The following is a 23,481-nucleotide window of genomic DNA, read 5'->3' on the forward strand; positions in this document are numbered from 1 at the left end:
TCATTTTCGGTCATGTGATGCCAAAAAGGGAGAAGAAGAATATAGAAGGCAAGAAGATGTTAGATGAAGTCAGAAGAAGAGCAGTTGCATAAGAGAGTAAGAGAGAATGTCACAAGAGAGGTGGTTGATCCAGACATAGTTGAAGCTCTTGGTTTAGGAGATATGCTTTTTTATATATTGATTTTTTTTATATACGTAAGTGTTATAGGTTTTTACTACTATCTATTTGTAACAATGAAATTTTTTATCTCAATGAAATTTATTTTTATTTATCTCATATTATCTCTGAAGCTTAGGTTTTTTCATCACCAAAAATAGAGAAATTGTTAGACCCCTTAGTTTTGGTAATAATAAACAATAATTTATTGTATTAGATCAAACTACCATTTACTTTGTTTTATATGCACTCAACCGCTTCGGTAGAATCCTTTCAATCGTTCTTAAAATACTAAACTACTCGACCATCTCTTGCTCATTAGTTTGTGGCAAACTACTCAACTGCTTTCTGTATCTAAGAATATCTATAAACAATTGAGTCAACACATCTTACAAAGATCTTACTACTTTTCAGAAATGTTGGTAGACTGATCTTACAAAACAAACATGATGTCAGAAGATCAGAAGCTTTCCACAAAAGTCTACGGGTAAAGCTAGTTACTTTATGATGTTAGTGGTGGTTTTTCATCACATTTGGTATATGCCTATCTGCTTATTAAATGAGGTTCGATAAAGCAAGAAAGGAAGACAACAACAATGCCTTAGTATTAATGCTCATTTAATGAGCTATAGTCGAACATTGGTCAAAAAAATACATAAGAAATAATACTTATTCAGATCATCAAGAATCTTCAAGGGTATTTGTCAAACTATGCAGTCGTTTCTTGCCAATATTGTTTGAGAAGTTTCTCGGTAGTTTAAGGCAAAGGATTTACCTTCTTATTTATATATTGATTTTTAGAATGTGTGTCTCAACTATTGTAAAAAGTTATTAGGAGTTTCAACTTATGCAACGGTTAAGTCCAAAAGTTGAAGCGAGTTGCTACAAGTTTTGTAAAACCAAAAAATCTTGTAGTGAAATCATTCCATAAGTGGAAGAAGGGTGACATAAGAACTAAGTATCCGAACATCCATAAATATCACTTGTGCTATTTTCCTTACTATATAATGAAAATAATTCATAACATAATTTAATATTAACATAATTTGATTTTATATCAAATTATTAAATAATTTCGAATTTTTAAAAAATAGAATTTCTTATAAATATATGAACAAATAAAGTAGACAGTTAAATAATTTTATAATTTTTTTTTTTTGGGGGAATCCATAATTTTTTGGCCGCAGTCTATTTCTAGCATAAAAAAATCGTGGAGTTTTGTTAGGCCTGTTCTCTGTGTAGGGTCCATTGTCCAATGTCCCAAACTCCGAAATTTCACGCAGCAACCCAAAAATCTTTAATGGCATTTTTCGACTTATTTCCCATTTGTTCTAGAGCAAGTTACTCTCCTCCCATGAGCCCATCTCCATAGAAATCTGAAAAACTTGGGTTTATAGTGTTAAGGTGAGTTGAAATGGTGAGCAGGATCTTCAAATCATGTCATATTCTTGTCAAACAATACTCGCGCATATTCATAGCACAAGTCTATTGATTCCTCCAAAAAGGAAGCTCATTTATTGTCTTTTTTAACTAAAATTTTTGCAGGCCTTTAAAAGGGAAGTTTTTATCTTGATTTGGGATTTTGTTTTTGAGGGTCTCTTTATTGTGATATTTTGACATTGAGCACCAAGAACTGTGGTCAACAAGAATCCCGTTTCTGGCATATTTTGGATGTGATAAGAATCAACAGCCTTGGACTTGAGAATGCTGTAGTTTTGTTCACATCTCTGATGGAGTTTGTCAAACACAAAGTTGGATACTTCTTTAAATATATATATTTATTCTCTTCTTTTTGAAGGAAGATTGGTTGTTCCAGTGTTATTTTATACATTTATCTGTAAGCTGGGATTTGGAATCCAGAGTCAAAATGGCTACTGGGAAAAACTCAAAGCAAGTCCCAGGGAATCTAAAGAAGCAGCTTGCTCTTGCCATTAGAAACATTCAGTGGAACTATGCCATTTTTTGGTCATTTTCAGCTGAAAAACCGGGGTAAAACTTTAATATTTGGTACATCTTTATATTAAAAAAAACATGAAAAAAATTGAAGAATCTGATTGGGGATAATGCCCACTTCTCTTTTTATTGTTCTGTTTTGAAATCTTTATCTCCTTTTCTCATCTGTCTGTAAGTCATTGAAAAGAAGATTGCCACAATGTTTACAAATCTTTTTGCATAAATGCCTATTTCTAAAGTCCTTTGAAAATCTGTGGGCAAGGTAGTTTTAGACCAAGATTTGTTTTGTGTGGAAAATTTCCATGTTGACGCTTACCTCTAAAAAGAACCAACAAAGATGGAGACTATCAAATGCACATCTGATTTTGATGGGCCCTGCCCTCTGCTCCAGGCTTGAATTAAATGATTTTTCAGTTGACCTTTCTATTTATTCTAGTAATCCGTGTTAGCAGCACTTATAATTGGTTCAGTATCTCTTGTTAAACCAAGAAATCATCAAGTTTGACTGCATCTGTGGGAATTTTCCTGATTAAGTAGTGAAATGGAAGGCTCCTAGTATTTACTTGTCCTGCATTTTCTCGTGGACTAAAACTGCATATGAAATTATACGTGAATAATGTCTGTTTTAGCTATTGTGATACACTTAAATCTAGCAACTTTACGTGTTGTTATTGTTTAGGGTGTTGACCTGGGGTGATGGGTACTATAATGGAGATATTAAAACCAGAAAAACAGTTCAGGCTGCAGAGTTGAACACAGACCAGCTCGGTTTGCAGAGAAGTGATCAATTGAGAGAACTTTTCGAGTCTCTTTCAGCTGGTGAAACCAACCAGCAAGCTAAACGGCCTACAGCTGCGTTGTCCCCTGAAGATCTTACGAATGCCGAGTGGTATTTCTTGGTTTGCATGTCGTTCGCCTTCAGTATTGGCCAAGGGTAAAGATTCTTTTCTTTCGATTTTTTTATCTTGGTAATTTGATGGGGTGCATCAAGTGCTATTGGATACTGAGTGGCTGTTAGCAACCAAAATGACGTGAGATTTGAGTTGGATCATTAATATTAGCAATAACTTTTAATTCAACGATACATTTTATTCCTAAATAATATCTTACCTTGATTTGAATTAGTAGTGATAGTGCAAGCATACCACTTATGAAATAGTTATTTCATCAATGATACTCACGGGAAATTTAGGGTCCGATTCCAGAAAGTGTCACTAATCCAGACGCGGGTTTTGAAGTTACCCTGGGCCTGAAATAAGAAAGAAGATCGTTAAGAGGGGGCCAGGAGGGTGTCCTGGCGTAGCCCCTCCGATGCTCAAGTCAGTGACTGAGGATATATGGGGGGAGCGGCTAAGGGTGCTGCTGAAAACAATATCGAATTGAATGCCTGAGTTATACACCCGAACTTGATATTTATAGGAGAATACCTGGGCCCATAATGAGCCTGTCTTCCATTTGGGCTTGGGATGGGCCACGGGCTCCTGGGCCGGATCTTGATGGGTTCATCCCTGGGATATCACCAGTCTCCCCCTCCCGAGTCGAACTGAATAGCAGGTTCGAAGTTCGATTAGTTGTGCTGTCCCGGAGTTAACGGGTGCGAGTTGTACATTTTCTTCTACTGCTCATCAATCTCCACTCCATTCACAGCTTCTCCTCGTCTAACAGCCGCACGCTCCCACCTATTCGCACGCTCAACCCCTCGCCCTCGCTCGTCCTCGCCCTGCGCTCGCCCGCCTCGCCTCGCCAGCCTTCACCCTCGACAACATCAGTGCCCAGCCTCGCCATGCCCTGCACTCACCCTCGCCTTAATTCACCCTCGGCCCTCGCCAGCATCGCCTTACCCCTCGGCGCCTCGCCACAGCTCGCCCCGCAGCCCCTCGCCCACGCCAGCAGCGCCTCGCCCCGCCCAAGCTCGCCCAACCATCACCCTCGCCCAAGCTCGCCCCTCTCCCTTCGCTAGCAGCGCCTCGCCCAGTGCCTAAGCCCGCTCAACCAACACCCTCGCCCCTCCCTTCGCTAGCAGCGCCTCGCCCAGCGCCGAAGCTCGCCCAACCATCACCCTCGCCCAAGCTCGCCCCTCTCCCTTCGCTAGCAGCGCCTCGCCCAGTAGCTCGCCCAACCATCACCCTCGCCCAAGCTCGCCCCTCTCCCTTCGCTAGCAGCGCCTCGCCCAGCAGCTCGCCCCACAGCCCCTCGCCCATCGCCTTTGCTCTCGCCCAGGTCGATCCCCGTAATTTTCGCAGTGGCAAACATTGTTCGTTAACGACAAACGAAATAAACTTTTCTAACACAATATGCCCTCGTCGCCCCCATCTTCACGGTCTTCTACTAAGCTTTTGAAGGGAAATAGTTTTCACTTCCCCGCGCCCTTGAACTAAAATAGTCCTTAGCAGGAAAAATAAAGTTTCAACCTCTTCACCTTCTAACTCATCTGCTAGGTGATACCTTAGCAGGAAAATAAAACTCACCTTATCATCTCGTAACTCCCCTGCTAAGCCGGGACTTAGCAGGGAAAATCAAACTTCAACCTCCTCACCCTCTGACTCCTCTACTAGGCTCAGCCCAAGTAGGATAATAAAACTTCAACACCCCCACCCTCTAATTCCTCTGCTAGGTGCTACCTTAGCAGGAAAATGAAAATTTAACACTCCCACCCTCTTAACTCCTCTGCTAGGTGATACCTTAGCAGGAAAATAAAAATCAACACCTCAACCCTCTAACTCCTCTGCTAGGGATCACCTAAGCAGGAAAATAAAAATCAACACCTCCACCCCTTAACTCTTCTGCTAGTTGATACCTTAGCAGGAAAATAAAATTCAACACCTCCACCCTTTAACTCCTCTGCTAGGTGATATCTTAGCAGGAAAGTAAAAATTCAATACCCCCACCCTCTAACTCCTCTGCTAGGTGATGCCTTAGCAGGAAAAATCAAACTTCAACCTCTTCACCCTCTGCTCCTCTGCTAGGCACCTCTGCTAGGCGATGCCTTAGCAGGAAAATAAAATTTTTCTCATCCCCATCTCTGCTCTTCTGCTAGGCGATGCCTTAGCAGGAAAAATCAAACTTCAACCTCTTCCCCCTCTGCTCCTCTGCTAGGCGATGCCTTAGCAGGAAAATAAAATTTTTCTCATCCCCATCTCTGCTCCTCTGCTAGGCGATGCCTTAGCAGGAAAATAAAATATTTCTCATCCCACACTCTGCTCCTATGCTAGGCGATGCCTTAGCAGAAAAATAAAATTTCTTTTCCACCCCAACTCTGCTCCTCTGCTAGGCGATGCCTTAGCAGGAAAATAAAATCTTTTTTCCACCCCAACTCTGCTCCTCTGCTAGGCGATGCATTAGCAGGAAAATAAAATTTGTCTTCCACCCCAACTCTGCTCCTCTGCTAGGCGATGCCTTAGCAGGAAAATAAAATTTGTCTTCCACCCCAACTCTGCTCCTCTGCTAGGCGATGCCTGAGCAGGAAAATAAAATTTCTCTTCCACCCCAACTCTGCTCCTCTGCTAGGCGATGCCTTAGCAGGAAAATAAAATCTTTTTTCCACCCCAACTCTGCTCCTCTGCTAGGCGATGCCTGAGCAGGAAAATAAAATTTCTCTTCCACCCCAACTCTGCTCCTCTGCTAGGCGATGCCTGAGCAGGAAAATAAAATTTCTCTTCCATCCAACTCTGCTCCTCTGCTAGGCGATGCCTTAGCAGGAAAATAAAATTTTTGCTCCTCCCCCCTCTGCTCCTCTGCTATGCGATGCCTTAGCAGGAAAATAAAATTTTTCTCCTCCCCAACTCTGCTCCTCTGCTAGGCGATGCCTTAGCAGGAAAATAAAATTTGTCTTCCACCCCAACTCTGCTCCTCTGCTAGGTGATGCCTGAGCAGGAAAATAAAATTTCTCTTCCACCCCAACTCTGCTCGTCTGCTAGGCGATGCTTTAGCAGGAAAATAAAATTTCTCTTCCATCCCAACTCTGCTCCTCTGCTAGGCGATACTTTAGCAGGAAAATAAAATTTTTGCTCCTCTCCCCCTCTGCTCCTCTGCTATGCGATGCCTTAGCAGAAAAATAAATTTTTCTCCTCCCCAACTCTGCTAGGTGATGCCTTAGCAGGAAAATAACATTTTCTCGCTTTCATAATACACCAATATTAATGAATTGAATTGAAGAACGTGATTTTATTGAATATTAACTGATAACGTAAGACAAATTCAGGAACGAAATACATCAAAATGAAGTAAAGATATTCTCTAAGGTGGTAAGCGTTCCCATGCCTCTTTAGAGCCTTACCTAGCGCGTTCTCCAACTTTCCTCTCAGCTCCTCTTGTACCTCCGCAGGACAAAGTTACCCATTTAGAAGCTTCTCCGAATGACTCTACAACTGGAAGACTGAGCTCAAGCTTCCATGCGAATGCTCGTGACCTCTCTTTTCTTCTTCCTTCACGATTCTTTCATAACAACGACGTGCGACTTTTTGGTCCCTGCACAGGACTCCAACTCCTTTTCCCACAGGAAACTTAAGCTTCTGATGATAACTGGAAGCTACTGCTCTAAAATCCTTCAGGGCTGGTCGTCCTAGAATTCCACTATACGCTGACGGGGTATCTACTACAGTGAAGGCTATCATCTTTGTTACCCGCCGAGGATCAGTCCCCAAAGATAGGGGAAGAACAATCTGACCCAAAGGCAAGATGACGTGTTCTGCAAACCCATACAGCGGGGTGGATACCGGCTCAAACTCAAATCCTCATAACTTCATTTGATCCAACGTGCTCTTGAACAAGACGTTCACGGAGCTTCCATTATCAATAAATATTCTCGGCCACATCATAATTGGCAATGGTGGTCGTTACCACCAAGGCATCGTTATGTGGAGTCACAACGCCTCGGAGGTCTTCCGGCCCAAAGCTGATGACGGGGTCTTGTGGTAAGTCTGCACCCCTAGATATCTCAAAGTTCTCCAACCTTCTCCCATGTGCCTTCCGAGCTCGTCCAGAGTCTCCATCAGTAGCACCCCCCCAGATCATATGAATCATTCCTCTCGTAGGGTGGTTATCCTCATTCATTCCCCTCCTCGGTTCCACGAGCTCCTGTGGGACATCTTGACATCGACCTTCCCCTATCTGCTCACCCATCCTCTGATTTATCCATGGAGGGCCTTGACCACGCCTAGGGGGCGAGCGAGACCTTTGTCGACTCCTGAATGAGGATCCTTCTCGTCTATCCCGTGAAGGCAATCTAGCACTGCACCCAACCCTTCGCGGCTTCTCCCACCTCCCCGCGGGCTCCCTCACCTCCATCACCTCGTACCCGACTCCTATCTAGGGGAACATGGGATGAGAATTGTCTTCTACTACTAGTTCTGTCTTCCTCTCTTTCCCCTGCACCCCTCTTCCTTCCTCATTTCTCCGCTCCCTCAACTCTACTTCCTCCGGTCCGGCTCTCCATCCTTATGTACCGTTGGGCATCTTCCAAGTTTACATATTTCTCAGCTCGAGCCAACAGATCATCATAGCTCAATGGAGGCTTCTTGACCAGCGACTTGAAAAACTCCCCTCCCCTAAGTCCTTGTGTGAAGGCACTTATCATGATGTCAGGGATAGCCGCTGGTATTTCCAGCTGCTGCACTGTTGAAACGCTGGACAAATTCTCGCAAAGTTTCATTCTCTTGCTGTTTCATCACGAACAAGCTCAAATAATTTTTCTGGTGCCTCTTGCTGCTAGCAAATCGGTGCAAGAAGGCAGCTGAGAAGTCCTCAAAAGAACGTATAGAGCTGGGCTGCAAAGTGTTAAACCACTGCTGGGCTGATCTCACCAACGTGCCCAGAAACACCCTGCACCTGACTCCATCTGAATATTGGTGCAACAGAGCCGCATTCTCAAACCTCCCCAAGTGTTCCTCGCGGTCAGTATGTCCATCGTACTCTCCCACATTCGACTGTCGAAAATTTGGAGGAAGCCCTTCTTCTAAAATGGTTAGTGAAAAAGGACTTCCTCTCTTGGGTGTCGGCGCTCTGCTCCCCAACTGCTGCCTCAAATCTGTATTTCCTTCCACATCTCCTCCATCTCCGGATTCTCCTCACTTGGGAGGGGTCGCGTCTCCTCCACCCTACTCTGACTGCCCTCCACATTCTCCTCTTGCTCCTGGCGAGCGGCCTGCTCTTCTACAAACATAGACTCTTTATTCCTCTTCATTGTCTCATCCACTGTCCGGGTGATAAATTGGCCCAACTGTTCCAAAGTCAAGTTCTCCACATTCTCATTGGGATGGGTTTGCTCGACCCTTGTCTCCTGAAGGGGCTGGCCGGTTCTTGTCTCTGGACGAGGTTGTTCCTGTCTCGTCTCGAGACGCGGTTGTTCCTGTCTCGTCTCGAGACTGTTCGGGTCCCCTTTGAGGACGCGATGATGCTGAGGTAGCTCTTCTACTCCTGCCTGCCATCTCTACGTCTTAACTCAAGTTTTCTCCACAGACGGCGCCAAGTGATACTCACGGGAAATTTAGGGTCCGATTCCAGAAAGTGTCACTAATCCAGACGCGGATTTTGAAGTTACCCTGGGCCTGAAATAAGAAAGAAGATCGTTAAGAGGGGGACTAGGAGGGTGTCCTGACGTAGCCCCTCCGACGCTCAAGTCAGTGACTGAGTATATATGGGGGGAGCAGCTAAGGGTGCTGCTGAAAACAATATCGAATTGAATGCCTGAGTTATACACCCGAACTTGATATTTATAGGAGAATACCTGGGCCCATAATGGGCCTGTCTTCCATTTGGGCTTGGGATGGGCCACGGGCTCCTGGGCCGGATCTTGATGGGTTCATCCCTGGGATATCAATCAATTTTACGGAAAATGGTTGAAATAATAAGATGTGAAATCTTCAATGCAAGTCGAAAACTGCAATACAGATTCCTGACAACTGTACTGTCACCATCTTCAGTTAGCTCATGCGTGAAATTTAAAGGTTGTCTTCTTGTCAGGACCACTAGTACATCTCATTTTTCACATATTCAAGAAGTAGAATTAGTTAAATTTTTACCGTTATAAGCCATTAACTCTTTATAGAAGTAATCCATCAAACTATTAAACTAATTATTCTTTTTTTGGATGTGTAAAGATTGCCAGGAAAAACGTTTGCAGAAAATCGAACTATATGGTTATGCAACGCCCACCTTGCAGACACCAAAGTTTTCTCTCGTTCTTTGCTTTCAAAGGCAAGTTGAAGAAGCTCCCATAATTTCTTGAAAATCTATTTCTTGATAAATTTTGCTCAAGCTAATCAGATTCCTTTCTTGAATCTTTGAGAAAATTTCTGACTCGTCATTTCCTTCTAATTTCCATGTAAATATACTGGCTGGGCTTGCAATGCATCTTGCAGAGTGCATGTATTCGGGTACTGATTTGTTTTCTGCTTTGGAAGTATATTATTTTCAAAATATTTTATTCTTACTTACATCATGTCTTGTTGGTGCAGACGGTAGTGTGCTTTCCGCATTTAGGAGGTGTGATTGAACTGGGAGCGACTGATCTAGTAAGCCACTTGCAGAGTCCAAAACTGGGTGCAGTATGCTTTTAGGTTTCAAATCATTAATGATAATGACCACTTATGGTTTTCTTTCTTAAGGTGCCAGAGGACCCAAATCTAATTCAGCATATTAAAACTTCGTTTCTGGAGATTCCTTCCTTCGTTGTGCCCAAGATTCCAAGTCATGTACCCAACAATAGCACAAAGAACAATGTCCTTATTTCTGAAACGCCTGATAATGCTAACATGCTAGAGAATGAAGTCGATCAGTTTCTTGATTGTCCTGATGTAGAGATTTGTTCTCCAGATGACAGTTCAAATGATTTTGGGGTCGATATGCTGAGAGAAGAATCAAATTTAGCAGAAGGGGTTGATGGAGAAGCTTCTCAAATGCAAAACTGGCCATTTGTGGACGAAGCAGTCAGCAATGGCCTCAACAACTCGACAAACTCGAGTGATTGTATATCTCAAACCTATGAAAATCCCGAAAATGTCGTCCCACTTGTCGACGGGTACAAGGCAACTAGCAATCAGGGACACACCACTCTAGAAATCTATCAGCAGAAACCGAAGGCTGGTCCTCAAAGTGATGATATTCATTACCACAGCGTACTTACGAATCTTTTGAAAAGCTCCCACCAATTGATTTTTGGTCCATACGTCAGGAATGGAAATAAAGAATCAAGCTTTGTTAGTTGGAGGAAGGATGGGTTGTTGAGAGCCCGATTGCCACTAACCCCAACGCCACAAACTTTGTTAAAGAAAATTATATTTGAAGTACCTAGAATGCACCAATGTAGGCTTGAATCTGAAAGACAAAAGGGTAAAAAAGATGTCTCTTCGAAGGAAGCTGATGAAAACGACAGAAACCACGTCTTGTCTGAGAGGAAACGACGAGAAAAAATCAACGAGAGATTTATTATTCTAGGGTCACTAGTCCCATCTGGTGGCAAGGTATGTAAAACTCTTTCATTTCTTTTGAGCATTTGCTTATTAGTGTGATTCCACATTGTTGGCTAACAATAGTACTCCCTTGCTGTGCGTCTTAGCTACATATGTGGCTGTGCAATTGGATCATGCTGTTTTAACATGAACATGCTGTTCTATGGTATTGTACAGTTTAAAAATTGATTTACACCAATAACAGCGATTATAAATATTATTTTGTGGCTTTTCTCTTGTACAATTTTGGACAAAATGAACAGTTGTCACTGTATTGGGCTTTAAATAATTGTAGACATGGTACATAATCAACTTGCCTTTTGTTTTAACCATTTTGTTGAGCATATTTACAAGAGAAGATTTTTGGCCATGCTTCTTGCAGGTTGACAAAGTATCAATTCTTGATCATACAATCGAGTATTTGAAAGAGCTCGAGAGAAAGGTCAAAGAATTGGAATCCTACAAAGAAGTGATGGAGCAAGAGTCGAGGACAAAAAGTAAATTGCACGACGCCATTGAACAGACCTCTGATAATTATGGCCAAAACAGAATTGGTAATGGCAAGAAGCCACTGGCAAGCAAGAGAAAAGCTTGTGATATCGATAAAGTAGGACTTGTGAAGAACATGGTTAGATTGAGAGATTCTTCGACAGATGATATAATTGTCAGTATTGTGGACAGTGATGTAATAATTGAGACAAGGTGTTCTTGGAAGGAATGTGTACTGCTCGAAGTAATGGAAGCCTTGAGCAAACTACATTTGCATCCACAAAGCGTCCAAACTTCCAACAGCGATGGAGTCCTCTCCATGACCATAAAAACCAAGGTTTGCTTTCCTAATTAAAATCATTAGGAATAAGTAAAACTTACATAATATAAATCAGTTTGACTTATAGTATGAAATGAGTCGAAACATTTCCTAAGTCAATTGAAGTGGGTATAGCTTGAGTATTTGCTTGTGTGGAGCTGGAGTGCTCTTTGCGTCAACGTGATTACACCCAAATTTTTTCTGCAAACTATAATGGTTCTTACAAAGATTGAAGTGTTAAGTTGTTGCACTCCCTTTTTATTCCTCAAGCACGATTGATGCTCGAAAAATTTCACACGTGACGGGCTTGATTAACTCGATATGAGCTAGCTCAAGCTTGAAATTAACAACTTGATTGAATTCAAGCCCAAGAAGTCAGCTTTTTCGAACAAGCACTGCTTGAACAAGACTATGCTCGTGTGCTAACTTTCAAATAAGTTTGTATATATAGTATAGATGCGTATATATTCAAGATATCTAATCTGGGAACATCTATATCTGCAGAGTAATGGATTGAAACTTGCGTCAGCAGGAGCTATCAGACAAGCCATTCAAAAGGTTATCAAGAAATGTTGAAGAACATGCTAAAAAATCTTCAAGATTTTAGACTACTTTTGGGTAATGATTCGTATTGAAGTTGTAATGTTCGAATCATCTCATCAGCTGAGGGTAAACACGGATGATGCATTCGAGTTTGGGCATATAATAATTTTCACTCGAATTTCTGTTGATCGGAAAACTATGACTAATCTGTTGGAATGTAGTGTTAGATGGTCAGACCATCAAACAAGTTTGTAAATGTTCTTATTTTCTTATTTTTTTGGATCCCAATGAGAATTATATGATTTCCTTTTTCCCAAGTTTCTCCTCTCGGTTTCATTCTCATGTCTCCTCACTTCCCCCCTTATCTTTTTATTTCTTCTCTTTAAATATTAGTAAAAGAATTGTTTAACATAAAAATACAAAATATTAAGATTGTGTGTATATGATTTAGGTATTGTGCAGGTGTTGTTAAACTTATTAACAACATGAAACATAATATATTAATTAAAAACACAAATAAATTTTAATGAATAAAATAAATCATGCATAAAGTATAAATAATTGTTTGGTGCTTCAAGGCGAAGCGATTCACCAGAAATCTTATTAGATTATAAAAATCAATACTAACGAAAAACAAAATCTAATTTTTGAGAGAGCAAACTGCATCCAAATATATATTTCAAACCGTCTGATCAAAACTATGGATGTAACAAAGGTAAAGTCAAAATTCTCGAATAAAAGACACAAAAAATGAAAACAGTGAATAAGTATTGAGATTGAATGTTTTCAACACTTCACGACTAGACTTCAATAAGCCTTGGCTTGATCTCTTTATTAATCTACTGATGTAATTTTTTGCTCTTCCTCTGGTGTTTCACCGCTCTCCTTCAACTCAAAAAACCACACAATAATTATATACAAATATGAAAACAATAATTATATCTAGAGATCTTATAATAAATATCAATATTCTAGAAAATCTCATTAGTCTAGAAAGACAAAATTTCATACTCAACAAAAAAACATTAATTAAGAAATAAAATATTCATTTCAAAATCTCATTTTTGTCTTTCTGGGCAAAACATTCAAAAATGATATTATCTTTCTGATATGCATTATCTATGCCTGTATAATAACCCCCCTGAGTTAGATAGTTATCTTCCTATGAATTCAAACATGTTTGTGCAATTTTGTCAAATAGGTGTTGTAGCACGTAAACAAGAACACTCAAAAATTTCATTAACAAAACAAGATAACTAAGCAAACAAGACTAAAAACTCAGATATAAAACAATCAAAGAAAAGCAAAACATATTACGGAGCGTCTCCATCAGCATCTCCATCATGATCATCATCAAGATCAACATTAGACTCATTCATTTTTTCATTTGCTGCATATTCTGCTCCCCTTTTTTGTTCAGCAAATGAATGGATTCCTATTTCCGATAACAACTCATACTCAGCCACTTGAGTTTCAACATATGCAATAACCTTTCTCGCGGTTTGAATTTATCGTTGACCAAAATCTATTTGAGCTTAAATATGAGGCATAAAGAGCACAACATACTCAGAAAGCTATTCCCTAGAAAAAAGATTTAGATTCAGCTGGTTTGTTTCCAGATGATGAAGCACCCATGTTCCAACATCCTGTGCAACATCAGAGGTAGACCATGGAATATCTATTTTCCTTTAAAATATGCATGTGTTATGTAACGCCCCAGATTCGACGACTGTCCTCACTGTACCAAGACGAGTCTTTCCAGCGTGCTTATGTCCTCACTCACACGCACCCTGGGAAACTTCCCAGGAGGTCACCCATCCCAAAATTGCCCCAAGTCAAGCACGCTTAACTTTGGAGTTCTTATGTGATGAGATACCGAAAAGAAGATGCACCTTCGTGATATGAGTAGTACCAATCAAATCTTTTAAGCCCTCTTCAACTGTTCAGTCCATTACATTGCCCAGTCTCGGAATCCCTCTCATTCCCGTGTGGGTCGGTTCATTCATGTTCCCTTCACCTAGAAGCCTGCCAGGAGCCGCTCATTGTCCGTGCAACTGATGGCACCGGCGATCACCCCCCGCCCTCTTCGGCCCCGGGCCTCACATGCCCACCAGCTTCCGCTTGGTTCGTCCCCGAACCACACCGTACTAAGAGAGGTCGGCTCTGATACCACTTGTAACGCCCCAGATTCGACGACTGTCCTCACTGTACCAAGACGAGTCTTTCCAGCGTGCTTATGTCCTCACTCACACGCACCCTGGGAAACTTCTCAGGAGGTCACCCATCCCAAAATTGCCCCAAGTCAAGCACGCTTAACTTTGGAGTTCTTATGTGATGAGATACCGAAAAGAAGATGCACTTTCGTGATATGAGTAGTACCAATCAAATCTTTTAAGCCCTCTTCAACTGTTCAGTCCATTACATTGCCCAGTCTCGGAATCCCTCTCATTCCCGTGTGGGTCGGTTCATTCATGTTCCCTTCACCTAGAAGCCTGCCAGGAGCCGCTCATTGTCCGTGCAACTGATGGCACCGGCGATCACCCCCCGCCCTCTTCGGCCCCGGGCCTCACATCAGTAGCTCAACTGGTACCAAGTCTCTTTGAACTATGTACTTATGCCAGGAGGTCATGGGTTCGAGACTTGGGAAGGTACCACTCCACCATCCTGGTGTGGAGAGTCCTATGAGTGACGGTGCATGGGCATGGGCTGAGGCTCATGCTGGACCATCCTAACGACCCATGACCAGTAGTGGTGCGTGGGTATGGGCCGAGACCTTTGTTGGTTCAGTCTAATGGCCCATGATCGTTACAAAAAAAGGCGCCTTTTTTTGTAATGGTCATGGGCCATTAGGCTGAACCAACAAAGGCCTCGGCCTATACCCACGCACCACTACTGGTCATGGGTCGTTAGGATGGTCCAGCATGGGCCTCGGCCCATGCCCATGCACCGCCACTCACAGAATATCCCACTCCTGGAAAGTGGTTCCTTTCGCCTTCCCCAACACTTGAACCCAGGACCTCCAGGATAAGTACCTAGATTCCTAAGTGTTGGTACCAGTTGAGCTAGCTCAACTGGTACCAACACTTAGGAATCTAGGTACTTATCCTGGAGGTCCTGGGTTCAAGTGTTGGGCCGAGGCCTTTGTTGGTTCAGCCTAATGGCCCATGACCATTACATGTTATCTTCAGTTGGTCACTCACATCAGAAAGTTCTTCATCTACATCCTTCACAAATCCTTGGGAATCCAAACTCTCATAGATCAAGGAGATAAAATGGAGCTTGGTGGATTTGAATCCTCCATCTCTAAACTACATAACTATGTTGAATATCATCCGGTCAAAATTGAAAATGGTACCATCAATAACAATCAAGTAGAGAACAATTATCCGACCACTGTAGTGTTGGGGGAGGGAGTTCAGTTTCTGATGCGATCTTGTATAATACATAATATAATGAAGTCAAATTGTAGCAGACATCATTTTGGAATGATCGGGAAACACCTTGATTAGTCATCCCGTGAGAACATCAGCAATGACATTGAACTTAAGTGAAATTTCCTCTTCTTCTCCTCTAGTAGGGGTGTTATAGAATGCATTTAACACTGCGGAATTAAAATTAAAAATCATGTCATGGACAAACATCATGTCGAAATTAACTGATCTTTCATTTCTGACATTGACATAGTCAGGGTCATACCTGCTTGTCTCTTTGATCTTGTTAAATGTGAACGATGAGGAAAAACTCTAAGCAACGCCTCGTAATCTGGTGGGTTGTCAACATCAATTACTGTAGTGACCCGTTCCAGAATCACCTACTAATCAAGAACTAAGCATGCGATTAACTTAATTAAAAACAATCAGAAATAAAGGCGGAAAACTGTCACCAAAAGATAGTTATACAACCCAATCGAAAATCCAGGACAACTCAACTAAAATGAAATATACGATACAACCATATCGAATCAAAAAGATACCGAAGAACTAAACCAACCAGCTACTCAACGTCCTCCTCCTCCTCCTCCTGAGCTGTCCAACCTGAGGCCTGCCCCGTGGGAATGGGGTGTCCAAGATAAACAAAACCGAGGACATGAGCGATAAGAACGCCCAGTACAAAAGCATGAGTATACAAGCCTATATGACATGCACATGCTATGATATGATACCAGGGTAGTCAAGAAACAGGAGTCACAAAAGATCTCAAAATGCTCAGTCTAGAGGCGCCAAGTGGATAGTGCCGCGCGGTACTCCTCTGGGTCACTGCATCCACTACAAGAACAGACGTGGACCAAAAATGTCCCAGATCACCGAAGCCCTCCCGACCCGTCGGCCACTGTGTACTCTCGGTGTCCATGCGTCCACAAGACAAGACAGGGCTGAGCGGCCCCACAAGATATAGCTTATCTCGAAAGAGATACAGCTCAACAGTAAAGGCTATCTCGAAGGAGATACGGCTCAACATGAAATGCAACATGCATCATAAAACGTGACATAATAGCATGCATCATATGACATATATCAATGCACCACATAATCATGCAACACATATAAGGATGTATACTCGACCAGGATATCTCGGATAGTACTTTCGTACCTCTATCACTGCAATCCTAATCCACTGGAAAACCAGACAAACAGGTCTATTCCAAGCCTATTCATCAAGTGAAAACCATCACTAAAACTTATCTACCAGACTTAACTAGATAATCCTGAAATAATAATGATACAATTCCAAACCTTCGTCCGTCGCTAGCCCGCTGATGCCGCTAGCTCCCAACTAGAGCACAGCTCCGCTACAAAGCCAGTAGCTCCCTGCTAGTGCCTGAACCTCGGGAAAGACTAGAAACCTCTCAGAAACGACTAAAACGCTCTGGAACGCTCTGAAATGGCGAGTAAGAAATGAAGCCTCGCGCCTATATTTATAGCCAATGTTCGGACGATCCGATCCACTTCGGAAGCTCCGATCCGGTACACTTCGGACGATCCGAACCCACTTCGGACGATCCGAACCTTGCATGCGTTCTACGTGTCCAGCCACCTGTCTCGGACGATCCGAACCCTTGCTCGGACGATCCGAATTCTGCATGTCTGCCACGGGTCCAGCCACCTGGCTCGGACGATCCGAACCCACCTCGGACGATCCGAACCATGATCGGACGATCCGAACCCGGTTCGGTCCTTCCGATCCCACCGAAAAATAATTAATCCAATAATTAACTCAAATTAGGAATCGGGATACTACATTCTCCCCCCCTTAAAAAGATTTCGTCCTCGAAATCAGGTTTATAGGATGAACAAAAAGGAGTAACAACATTGTTATTATATCTCAATTGTTGTTGAACACAACTGATCTTTGGATTACAACGGAAAACACACACACATATCCATAGTACAACTACAGTACAACTCAAAAGAGCTCTGGATGCTCCGAACGCATACGATTCTCTAGCTCCCAAGTGGCTTCTTCAGTGCCTCTGCGCTGCCACTGAACTAAGACAAGAGGAATGATCTTATTCCGCAATACCTTGTCTTTGCGATCGAGAATCCGCACGGGTCGTTCCACGTAAGACAAATCCGAATTTAGTTGAACTTCAGAGGGATGCAAGATGTGAGACTTATCTGCTATGTATCGTCTCAACAAAGATACGTGGAACACATCATGAATACTTGATAGGTACGGCGGCAATGCAAGTCTGTAAGCCAAATCTCCCACGCTTTCCAATATTTCAAATGGACCAATAAATCTCGGAGACAGCTTACCCTTGAGACCAAATCTCAAAATCCTGCGAAAAGGCGAAACTCGGAGAAACACTTTCTCACCTGGCTGAAAATAAAGAGGTCGCCGCTTGGTGTTCGCATAACTAGCCTGTCGATCCTGAGCGATCTTAATCCGTTTCTTGATTACTGCAACCTTATCAATAGCCTGCTGGACTAACTCCGGTCCCTCAACATGTCGTTCCCCAACTTCGTCCCAGAATAATGGAGTACGACAACGTCGCCCATACAACGCCTCAAATGGTGCCATACCAATACTACGATGATAGCTGTTGTTGTACGCGAACTCAATCAAAGGCAAATGATCCTGCCAAGCGGTTCCGAAATCCATCACACAAGCTCGCATCATATCCTCAAGTGTACGGATAGTCCTCTCCGTCTGACCGTCGGTCTCTGGATGATAAGTTGTACTTAAACTTAGGGACGTACCCAATACCGCCTGGAAACTACCCCAAAATCGTGAGGTAAAACGAGGATCTCTGTCACTGACAATACTGACTGGCACTCCATGCAGACGTAAATCTCTTGAATATACAAGCGAGCCATACGATCGAAAGTGAAATCACGGTTATATGGCAGAAAATGAGCAGACTTGGTGAGTCGATCCACCACTATCCAAATAGCATCACTATTCCTCGAAGACAAAGGTAAGTGAGTAATGAAGTCCATCGCGATATGCTCCCACTTCCATTCAGGAATAGGTAAGTTCAGCAATAATCCTCCCGGTCGACGGTGCTCTGCCTTAACCTGCTGACAAACAAGACACTTGGAAACAAACTGATAAACGCTGCGCTTCATCCCTTTCCACCAAAATCGTGTCCTCAAATCTTTATACATCTTATTGCTTCCCGGATGAACACTCAACTTGCTTCGATGGGCCTGAGATAAGATCTCTTCTCTCAAAGTATCATCCTTTGGTACCACAACCCGATTAGACAAACACAGAAGACCATTAGACTGATAATGGAAATTACTATCTCCACAAGCCAACCGAGCTAATCTCTGAGTCTTGAGATCAGACATCTGAGCATCTCGAATCCGAGCGAACAAAATTGGCTCAGATAAAATGGTAGCAACACGAATGCTCTCCATACCTTTCCGATGTTTGAAATTAAATCCCAACGAACAACAATCCTGGATAGTACTAATCATAGCACTGGTCTGAAGTGCAGAGACTCTCACCTTGCGACTAAGAGCATCTGCTGTAAGATTCGCAGAACCTGGATGGTATTTGATCTCGCAGTCATAATCTTTCAGTAGATCCATCCAACGACGTTGTCTCATGTTCAACTCAGCCTGAGTGAACAGATACTTCAGACTCTTATGATCAGTAAAAATTTCAAACTTAACCCCGTACAAGTAATGACGCCAGATCTTTAGCGCAAACACAATAGCAGCTAATTCTAGATCATGAATAGGGTACTTCTCCTCGTGAGGTTTTAACTGCCTGGATGCGTAAGCGATCACATGATCATTCTGCGTCAACACACACCCTAAGCCTTGAAAAGAGGCATCGGTGTAAACACTGAAACCATCAGATCCTGACGGTAACGCCAAAACAGGTGCAGAAGTCAGAAGTCGACGAAGCTCTCTGAAACTATCTTCGCACTCAGATGACCACTTAAATGGAACATCCTTCCGAGTAAGCTGCGTCAATGGTCTAGCTACCTGAGAGAAATTCACGATGAAGCGACGATAATACCCTGCCAGACCTAGAAAACTACGGATCTCAGCCACCGTCGTAGGACGTGACCAATTCAGCACTGCTTCGATCTTGCTGGGATCCACAGAAATTCCTTCCTTGGAAATCACATGACCAAGGAATACTACACGATCAATCCAGAATTCGCACTTACTCAGCTTAGCATACAATTGCTTCTCGCGAAGAATCTGCAACACAATCCTCAAGTGCTGGATATGCTCTTCCACACTGTGAGAATAAATCAAGATATCATCGATGAAAACCACAACAAACTGATCTAGAAAATCACGAAAGACTCGGTTCATTAGATCCATGAACACCGCTGGCGCATTCGTCAATCCGAATGGCATAACTAGAAACTCGTAATGTCCATATCGAGTACGAAATGCAGTCTTGGAAATATCATCATCTCTGACTCTCATCTGATGATAACCCGATCGCAAGTCAATCTTGGAGTAAACAGAGGTACCCTGAAGCTGATCGAACAAGTCATCAATACGAGGTAATAGATACTTGTTTTTGATCGTCACACGATTCAGCTGGCGATAATCAATACACAATCGCATCGATCCATCCTTTTTCTTGACAAACAAGACTGGAGCTCCCCAAGGTGAAACACTCGGGCGAATATAACCTTTATCAAGAAGATCCTGCAATTGCTGCTTCAATTCTCTCATCTCTGACGGAGCAAGACGATAGGGGGCACGATAAATCGGTGCAGTCCCTGGCATTAACTCAATGCCAAATTCCACCTCTCTAACCGGAGGAAAACCAGGAATCTCATCTGGAAAAACATCAGGAAATTCACAAACCACTGGAATATCCTCTATACCAACACTACCTGTGGAGGAATCAATCGCATAGATGAGGTAGCCTTCCCCGCCCGCCTCTAAAGCACGACAGGCTTTCAGAGCAGATACCACTGGCATCGGAGGTCGCGCTCCCTCACCATAGAAAAACCAACTAGAGCTCTCAGTCGTACGAAACTGAACAAGCTTCTGGTAACAATCCACGGTAGCTCGGTAGGTAGTCAATAGGTCTATACCTAGAATACAATCAAAATCTTCCATCTCTCTAACCAATCCTCAGCATCATCGGGAGTCTCACCGCCGACTAAAGGCTTAGGCCCCATCTGAATGAAACGGTGCAAATCAAAACGCCTAGGACCATCCCGACGATGACGATGTTCACGATGACGCCTACGATCGTCCTGGTCACCCCAACGACCTACACTTCCCTGACTACTCTCATCACCAAAGTGGTCAGCCATCGCTACAAGATAGAATGGGGAAAATGGTAAAATGGTCAACGAAAATCCCAAAACAGAATCTATATCCCAAAATCGTAAGCATGCTCTGATACCATAAATGTAGTGACCCGTTCCAGAATCACCTACTAATCAAGAACTAAGCATGCGATTAACTTAATTAAAAACAATCAGAAATAAAGGCGGAAAACTGTCACCAAAAGATAGTTATACAACCCAATCGAAAATCCAGGACAACTCAACTAAAATGAAATATACGGTACAACCATATCGAATCAAAAAGATACCGAAGAACTAAACCAACCAGCTACTCAACGTCCTCCTCCTCCTCCTCCTGAGCTGTCCAACCTGAGGCCTGCCCCGTGGGAATGGGGTGTCCAAGATAAACAAAACCGAGGACATGAGCGATAAGAACGCCCAGTACAAAAGCATGAGTATACAAGCCTATATGACATGCACATGCTATGATATGATACCAGGGTAGTCAAGAAACAGGAGTCACAAAAGATCTCAAAATGCTCAGTCTAGAGGCGCCAAGTGGATAGTGCCGCGCGGTACTCCTCTGGGTCACTGCATCCACTACAAGAACAGACGTGGACCAAAAATGTCCCGGATCACCGAAGCCCTCCCGACCCGTCGGCCACTGTGTACTCTCGGTGTCCATGCGTCCACAAGACAAGACAGGGCTGAGCGGCCCCACAAGATATAGCTTATCTCGAAAGAGATACAGCTCAACAGTAAAGGCTATCTCGAAGGAGATACGGCTCAACATGAAATGCAACATGCATCATAAAACGTGACATAATAGCATGCATCATATGACATATATCAATGCACCACATAATCATGCAACACATATAAGGATGTATACTCGACCAGGATATCTCGGATAGTACTTTCGTACCTCTATCACTGCAATCCTAATCCACTGGAAAACCAGACAAACAGGTCTATTCCAAGCCTATTCATCAAGTGAAAACCATCACTAAAACTTATCTACCAGACTTAACTAGATAATCCTGAAATAATAATGATACAATTCCAAACCTTCGTCCGTCGCTAGCCCGCTGATGCCGCTAGCTCCCAACTAGAGCACAGCTCCGCTACAAAGCCAGTAGCTCCCTGCTAGTGCCTGAACCTCGGGAAAGACTAGAAACCTCTCAGAAACGACTAAAACGCTCTGGAACGCTCTGAAATGGCGAGTAAGAAATGAAGCCTCGCGCCTCTATTTATAGCCAATGTTCGGACGATCCGATCCACTTCGGAAGCTCCGATCCGGTACACTTCGGACGATCTGAACCCACTTCGGACGATCCGAACCTTGCATGCGTTCTACGTGTCCAGCCACCTGTCTCGGACGATCCGAACCCTTGCTCGGACGATCCAAATTCTGCATGTCTGCCACGGGTCCAGCCACCTGGCTCGGACGATCCGAACCCACCTCGGACGATCCGAACCATGATCGGACGATCCGAACCCGGTTCGGTCCTTCCGATCCCACCGAAAAATAATTAATCCAATAATTAACTCAAATTAGGAATCGGGATACTACAATTACATTCTTCGGTTCTCCAGAAGCAATGGTTTTAATTGGAATATGATTCTCTTCGACAACAACCAATTGGAGGTTCTCAACGGTAGATGCTTTTGTGGGTGGTGTTGTCATACTTTGTGGAACGCCCAAACTTTTTGTTATCTCGTTTCAGATATCAAGGGGATTGTACCCACTTCCTGCCATTTGAGATAAAAGATAAGTGATTTATAGATGAAAATATCAGACATATCAAATCAGAGAATGAAATCGCAAGAATCACAGCAAAAACTCACGCAGATGAATAATGAGAATAAAAAAGGAGTATGAGTCGAGAGATGAGTTAATCAGTAGTAGTAAATTTGTTCAGTTATGGTAATCAATTAAAAGTTATGGCTTTCAACAGTAACTTTCTCCCGAAACAAACCCAATTTCCCAATCAAAATTTACTCTCTCATCCAACAGTTACAAAGCTGAACTGCTGCAATATTTTAATTCAAGAAAACTTCTAGGTTTAACGCCACGTTGATTTAACACACTTACCATTAAAAATAAAGAAAATTTAAAATCAAGAAGATTAAGGTTTTTTTAAAAAAAATTATAGGTTAAAAGATGATAGCTCACTGAACAATATAAAATCACATAACAATCAGAATGCATATCCTAATTATGCCTCAAGTATGATATAAGAAGGAAATGTCAGGCAGTGATCAAATTGTAGTCTATATGTACTTGGTGATTGCAACACCTCTTGACAACACTCCTGATTTTGAATCAACTTTCGTGAAATTTATTTTGATTCAGAAATGATCGCTCTCACACTATAAAACAATCTTTATTGGATTCCTATAGGTAGCATTTTCCATCTGTATTTTGATTTAGAACTGGCAACTTCTACACTAGAACAACGATCTTCACTGGACTCTTCTAGGTAGCTTTTTCCATTTTATACTAAAATATTTTTGTTCTATTTTCTCATCTTTTTGTTTTTCTCCTTTTTTGCTCAAATTTTCCAAGTAACTTTTTCACATTGGACAAGACATGTAATACTCGAACATCCACAACTATTTGATATTTAGATTCAGCATAAACCATACTCTACTACTTGATTGGGAGTTTGACCAACAACTGAGATACTTCCGAAGGTTGAAGAATCTCTCGAAATCCAAAGGTTTTATGAAAATATCAGCCGGTTGGTTATCAGTTCCAACAAATATCATCCGAATTATACCATTCTCAAACAAATTTTGAATAAAATGATGTCTAGTGTCAATGAATTTTGTTCGAGAGTGTTGTATAGGA

At 42.5% G+C, this 23,481-nt stretch overlaps 1 protein-coding gene across 3 annotated transcripts; it reads left to right on the forward strand.

The window, feature by feature from the left end:
- The first annotated feature begins 1,413 nt into the window (after window positions 1–1,413).
- On the forward strand, window positions 1,414–12,221 carry LOC140807015 (transcription factor GLABRA 3). 3 transcript variants are annotated; one of them, XM_073163656.1, is made up of 9 exons: window positions 1,414–1,561; window positions 1,703–2,146; window positions 2,790–3,044; window positions 9,208–9,304; window positions 9,469–9,483; window positions 9,565–9,621; window positions 9,715–10,569; window positions 10,940–11,383; window positions 11,870–12,221. In XM_073163656.1, exons 2-9 carry the CDS (start codon window positions 2,025–2,027, stop codon window positions 11,939–11,941), a joined length of 1,917 nt encoding a protein of 638 aa, XP_073019757.1. In that variant the 5' UTR covers window positions 1,414–1,561; window positions 1,703–2,024; the 3' UTR covers window positions 11,942–12,221. The 3 variants fall into 3 exon arrangements, with proteins under 3 accessions (XP_073019757.1, XP_073019756.1, XP_073019758.1); XM_073163657.1 differs by having other exon boundaries at window positions 1,424–1,561; window positions 1,956–2,146; XM_073163655.1 differs by having other exon boundaries at window positions 1,418–2,146.
- Window positions 12,222–23,481: the final 11,260 nt, after the last annotated feature.

Source organism: Primulina eburnea, chromosome 12 (assembly GCF_022965805.1).
Source record: "Primulina eburnea isolate SZY01 chromosome 12, ASM2296580v1, whole genome shotgun sequence".
NCBI classification, from domain to species: Eukaryota; Viridiplantae; Streptophyta; class Magnoliopsida; order Lamiales; family Gesneriaceae; genus Primulina; species Primulina eburnea.

Excerpts from the sequence above, each read along its gene's own strand:
- LOC140807015 (XM_073163656.1), top strand. The coding sequence starts at position 2,025 with ATGGCTACTGGGAAAAACTCAAAGCAAGTCCCAGGGAATCTAAAGAAG. Across the intron at positions 2,147-2,789 it reads TTTTCAGCTGAAAAACCGGG|GGTGTTGACCTGGGGTGATG; the intron begins GTAAAACTTTAA and ends GTTATTGTTTAG. Across the intron at positions 3,045-9,207 it reads GCCTTCAGTATTGGCCAAGG|ATTGCCAGGAAAAACGTTTG; the intron begins GTAAAGATTCTT and ends GGATGTGTAAAG.